This window comes from Impatiens glandulifera, chromosome 4 (genome assembly GCF_907164915.1).
Source record: "Impatiens glandulifera chromosome 4, dImpGla2.1, whole genome shotgun sequence".
NCBI classification, from domain to species: domain Eukaryota; kingdom Viridiplantae; phylum Streptophyta; class Magnoliopsida; order Ericales; family Balsaminaceae; genus Impatiens; species Impatiens glandulifera.
This window is the reverse complement of record NC_061865.1, coordinates 29,171,134-29,176,973: the sequence shown is the minus strand read 5'-3', so window position 1 is coordinate 29,176,973 and position 5,840 is coordinate 29,171,134. Positions and strand designations below refer to the sequence as shown.

The 5,840-nt window shown below is 32.9% G+C and overlaps 1 protein-coding gene across 1 annotated transcript; it reads right to left on the bottom strand.

Annotated features, from left to right (window-relative positions):
• Positions 1 to 302: 302 nt before the first annotated feature.
• On the bottom strand, positions 303 to 1,546 carry LOC124936085 (glyoxylase I 4). Its single transcript, XM_047476544.1, has 5 exons — positions 1,397 to 1,546; positions 1,104 to 1,281; positions 958 to 1,041; positions 685 to 888; positions 303 to 583 (listed from the first exon to the last, which is right to left on the bottom strand). Exons 1-5 carry the CDS (start codon positions 1,439 to 1,441, stop codon positions 495 to 497), a joined length of 600 nt encoding a protein of 199 aa, XP_047332500.1. The 5' UTR covers positions 1,442 to 1,546; the 3' UTR covers positions 303 to 494.
• Positions 1,547 to 5,840: the final 4,294 nt, after the last annotated feature.

Below are 5,840 nucleotides of genomic sequence, written 5' to 3'. Positions count from 1 at the left end.
TGTAATGAAACCATGTTCCTGTGAGTTGCATCTAGTAATTCATTTCAATTCCGTCAGTTCTGATTATCCTTTTTAACCGTTCGTTTATATTTCAAGTTCTTCAATCCAATATTTTCCCCAAAAAGTTTAGCAATTTCTGAAATTCTTCACTCACAAAGGCCAAAATCATCTACTCAAAGTCATACAAGTAAACACGATATTTGGTCGTTGCCTTAAACATAAATTATTCTCAAATTCTTCAAACAAATCCATAAGAGGATAATCGAGGCCGAAGCATTTGGAGGCCGTGTATGACATCTCGATTACGAAAGAAATGTCAAAGTTACACCTTAATATGAACACTGCAATCGAATTATGCCTAAAGTTTGAAAGATGTCCAATCAATGTCTGTGTATTCTATATTTGATCTTCAGCAATCATGTAGTGATACCATAGTGTCTGTACAATACTTTAAGTTTTAACACGAAATCAATTGTATATTGTAATTGTACCAACTACACTTGTGTAAATTCCAAACCGTTACCATCTGGATCACGAGTGAATAAGGCCGGTCTTCCAGAGCGGCTGAGGGTATAGGGAATGCCTATTCATGTACATACACAAATTGTTAGCCTTTCAGAATGAAATACAAATTGGTCAGTATATTTGAAATCAGCATCAATCAGAGAATATGAAAAACTATACCGGCTTTGTCAAGAATAGTTTTCAACTTGGACACATCCTGGATGGCAATACATGCGTGACGATCACGACCAGCATGATCAGGGCGTCCTGATAAAGGGTCCGGATTTGGTAGTTCCATCAAGTGAATCATCTCAGTACCAACCCAAAACCATGCACCCCTATATGGAAGCTTATCATGTGGCCTTGCTTCATTTATCTCAAGACCTGTCAAGAACAGAACCGCTCTTAAACAAACATAAAACATCAATGTAGACAAAAGATTATCATTCATACCCAACAAATTCTGGTAAAAATCAATCGATTGTTCCAGGTTTTTGCATAGTATACCCACATGATGCATGCCAACAACTCCATAATCTGCAAAAACCATTACCAGAATATTAACTATTCATCTTACAAAGGAAAGAGATTAATGATACCATTGTCAAGGTCAGTAGAATCGGCAGTGGAGGAATCATTTGAAAGGGTATCTGTGTTTGTAGATAACTTGGCATTCATCATCAGCAAATGATTTCCATGAATTTCAATGTTTCTTGTAAAAGGTTGGAAATGTTTGGCCAATATTGTATTTGTGCCTATGCTGTAAGCATGATTCACCTGCGAAACGAGGCGGCGGCGGCGGATCAAGGGCAATTCACAGATCCGAAAATAGAAAGGCTTAATCGAGCTATCAGTTGTCAAATACAAATGGGAAAGAGATAAAATACTATACCTTGTTAGGAGGCAAAGAGAGAGATGAACTCAAAAGGGCCGCCATGGGAAGCTATCTCTCTCTCTCTAAAATATAGGTCGTTACATAAAAACGAGACCTTTCCTAGTTTGTGACTTACGTTTAACAGAGGAAGAGAACCACTAGTTCTCGTTTAGATTTGGAGGGCAAAATCTATCATTCAGAGAACGTTGAGGACTTAAATTGTAAAATGATAACTAGGAATTTCTTTCCGAAAATATATATAATTAAAACTCAAATAGAGTAAATTAGTGATTTGGACAACTATTCTCATTTTAGAATTTTTGTTCTTTTTAAAAAAGAAAAAAATATAATTTATAATCTTTTCAATCAAAAATACCTTAAAATTGTAAATGACATCAGGACAAAACAAATATTTACATCAAAATATTTCAAATTTTCAAAAAAATTAAACAATTAATTATATTATTAAAACAAAATATAAAGTATTTATAAATATCCTGCTTAATATAAAAAAATAAACGATTTATTATATTGTTAAAATAATACATAAAATATTTATAAATGTCCCGCGTAATATTGAGTGGTTACGTGACTTCGTTATAATCAATACTCGATATATTTTTTATTTATGGTGGGATATTTCGACTCTTCTTTACATGCGAGTGATGTCGTGCAAATCGGTTTGAATGTTTCGTCAAATTTATTTGTTTATCTATGTAACCTTTGAGGAAAAAAATTATATTATATTTTTCATAAGACTTTGTATACTATAGTTTAAAAGGTACTCTTGAAATCGTTAGCTACAGACATATTGTTTCTCATTTTTCTAGTTATTCATTCTTAGATCATGTGTCATTTTTTCATAAAGTTAACCTCATAGTTGCGGCAAATTTTCTCCATATATTAATTGTGAATTGGCAACTTCTAAGGAGATGAGTAATTGTCTTCATCTATGTTGTTCATAAGATACGGTGTGCATCCGATATAGTCATGAATTTTTTTATTTTGTCTTTTATCATTAACCTTTTACGTACATTAACATTTTACGTACGCAAGCCAAAGGATAAAGCGCAGTTTCTTAGTGCGACTTTGGGAGACCACGCGGTATTGTATCAATCAATAATAGCTCCTTGAGCTAGGAGTACATCCCATACTATGAAAGTATAATTTCTCTCCTTTCTACAATTTTTCAGTTTTGAGTATCACACCTCCCGTCATAAAGGGTAATGAATTGCACGCGTATGATGATTCATTTTCCTTCTCTAACTATTCGTAAGACATCAAACCATTGTTCATTATGGATATCTTTTATACTCGCACGTTTGTCGTTTTTCTAATTCTTACATTCTAAAACTATGGATTGACATACGAGCCAAGACTTGTGTCAAGGGTATCTCGTCCATCTCTTAATTCGTATTCAATCATTTTTTCGACATAATTTCTCATATTTATGACTTTTTTTTAGCGACCATGACATTTCAATCCAGATAGGGTTTGAAATTGTTAAAATATCCTTAATATAATATAGACACTCTTGATTTATAATTTTTGTAAAAAATCTCGACCCATCCAAATGTTTTCTAAAATTTCTTATACAATCTCAATTAACGGGATACAAATAAATAATTATTTTAAAAATAATTACGTATCCATCTGTAGATTTTAAAATAATTAAAATTTGGGTTAATTTTAAATAAAACTTCAAAATATTGAAATAATTAAATGATATAGATTAAATTGAGTATATATATATTAATAATTTTTATATATTTTGTTGTGTGTATTTTTACCTGATAAAAAGTAAAATAAAATAAATATAATAATTAAATATTATTATAATATTTTAAACAGAAGAATGAATGTATTAATATGTATTATTATACACATACATGGTAACAAGTTGATATTAACTAAATTAATTCAAAAAAAGTAGAAGGATTAGTAGGTTAGGGGCAGGCCATGAGAATTAAAGATTCATCTAAAAAATAAATTTATCTTCAAAAAGTTAAAATAAAAATGTTTCTAAATAATAGGAGAGAGGTTAGATTAAATCATAAAAAGGAAAATTGTTAAACTAAGTTAGAGAAGAAATCGTTTAATTAAGTTGAATTATAAAAAATGTTTTAATTGATTAAAATGAACTTATAATAATTAAAATAAACACACATAGTTTTGATGAATAAATATAACTAAGTTCAATAATGTGTTAATGCGTAGGTAAAATCAAAGACTCGCTATCAGCTGAGCTGAGCTGGCAGCAGAGTTCGCTAGCAGCAGAGTTCGTTAGCAGCAGAGTTCGCTAGCAGCAAAAATGCTCAAACAGCAGAGTTCGTCGGCAGTAGAGTTGCTCAAACAGTAAAGTTCTTTAACAGTAGAGTTTCCATCAGCTGAAGACTCGCTGACAGCAGAGTTACTCAAACAGTAGAGTTCGCTAACAGTAGAGTTGGCATCAGCAGACTCATTATCAGTTGAGCTACTCCATTAGTAGAGTTGTCATTAGTTGAACTGCTCCATCAGCAGAGTTCGCTAACAGTAGAGTTGTCATCAGCTGAAAACTCGCTGGTAGCAGAGTTCGCTGACAGCAAAGTTGTCATCAGCAGACTTGCTATCAGCTGAGCTGCTCCATTAATAGAGTTCGCTAACAGCAGAGTTGCCATCAGTTGAAGACTCTCTAACAATAGAGTGGCCATCAGTAGAATCGCTATCAACTGAGCTGCTCCATCAGCAGAGTTTGTTAACAACAGAGTAGCCATCAACTGAAGACTCGCTAAAGTAGAGTAGCTCATCAGTAGAGCTGATCATCAGTAGAGTTTGCTAGAGCTGATCATCAGCAGAGCTCACTATCAGCTGAGTTCCACATCAGCTGAATATGCGTATCAGCTAAGACAAATAACTGAGCACTCATAAACTGTAATACAGCAAAATGTACAACCAGCTCTCTACTCTGAAATGAAAAATGATAAACGAATATTTCATTCCTCTACGCACTAAAATCCTATACGCCAGGCATACGACAAACGTACCATTGCCACGTATTGACAAAATGGATTCGATTGTTGACACTCTTCAAATATAAAAAAAGAATCAGAGAAAAACGATGAAGCCTCTGGTCCGTCAATCTATCTCGTTGGTTCTTGCTCTTGTGAAAGTTCGCAGAACATAAACGACGGTCACACAAGAAAGTTTACTTGATAATATTTTATATCATTCGATAATCATTTTACTTGTGTAAGTTGAACAGATAGACGTTTTTTCAACAAGATAGTGTGAGAGTTAGAAGTTCAGACATGCAAGTGTTAAGACCTGTGATCTGAGTGGGTTTGTGTAGCGTCTATACAAATCAAAGTCTTTTAGTGGATCCTTCTGGAAAAAGAAGAAGGGGTGACGTAGGAGTTTTATCTCCGAACATCCATAAAATTTTGTGTTGTCTTTTCATTGTTTCAATTTTAATATCTACCGCTTCAAATCCTGCAAATATTTTCCACACTTAAATTTGTTTAAGAGTTTGCTGTCCAATAATATAAAAAGATTTTCAATACTTAACAGGATTAATATCACATTTAAATGAAAATATAACAACAGTACTCAAGTCCCCCTTCTATTGTTGTCTTCGATCCTAACAAGAGACATTGTAAAATTTAGTCTATAATATTTCAATTATTAAAGTTATTCATTTTTTACGTGTAAAATATTAATCTTTTTAATAATCTTGGAACAATTTCAATATATAATGTTAGTGTACCCATTTTAAAATTATCTCTAAATAAATAACTAGTTGTTAAAATATTGACGGAATGGAAATAAATGAAATTTATTTTTTTTAATCAAACTTTTCAAGATATAATAATATTTTATTAAATTTATTCATTATCAATTTTATTACTCTAAAATCTATAACATATATACTTAATGATAGGTGTTGTGGGCTCCGTCTTTCTCTTTACAATCCGTGCGACACTAGTTACGATCTTCGTAGGAACGATTAACTAGTCAGCCTTTCTCGAAATAAACATGCGATATTTGATTGAATGGACACAAGAATTCTAGAGATAAAATATCTCTTCCAAAATGTTAGGATCTAGATCGGCGATGGCAGACCAGGGTCCAGCCAGATAGTACTTTCTGACAACACTCAACGGTTGGCGTTAATTAGGTTAAGAATTAACATCGGTTTCAATACTACACAAACTGTCACAAACCCTTGAACCGAGTTCAAGTGCGGAAGTGGTTTGTTTCAGGTTGAAGCAACACACACACATGATGAATATAGATGCGGTTTGGAGAATGTAGGTTAGGGATTAGTGAAGTGGTTGGAATAGTGGAGGTCGGTTAGAAATATATGAGTCGACTAGAAAATGGAACCGGCAGAAATTAAAGCACAAGACAGGTTTTTATGGATGTTCGGAGATAAAACTCCTACGTCACCCATTCTTCTCAAACCACGAGAAGGATATTCACTAAG

Bases quoted from the DNA above. Each gene is read 5' to 3' on its own strand.
- LOC124936085 (XM_047476544.1), bottom strand. From the start codon at position 1,441: ATGGCGGCCCTTTTGAGTTCATCTCTCTCTTTGCCTCCTAACAAG. The intron at 1,042-1,103 runs GTATCATTAATC...TGGTTTTTGCAG, and splicing joins TTCTACTGACCTTGACAATG to ATTATGGAGTTGTTGGCATG. The intron at 584-684 runs GTATAGTTTTTC...GTACATGAATAG, and splicing joins AACTATTCTTGACAAAGCCG to GCATTCCCTATACCCTCAGC.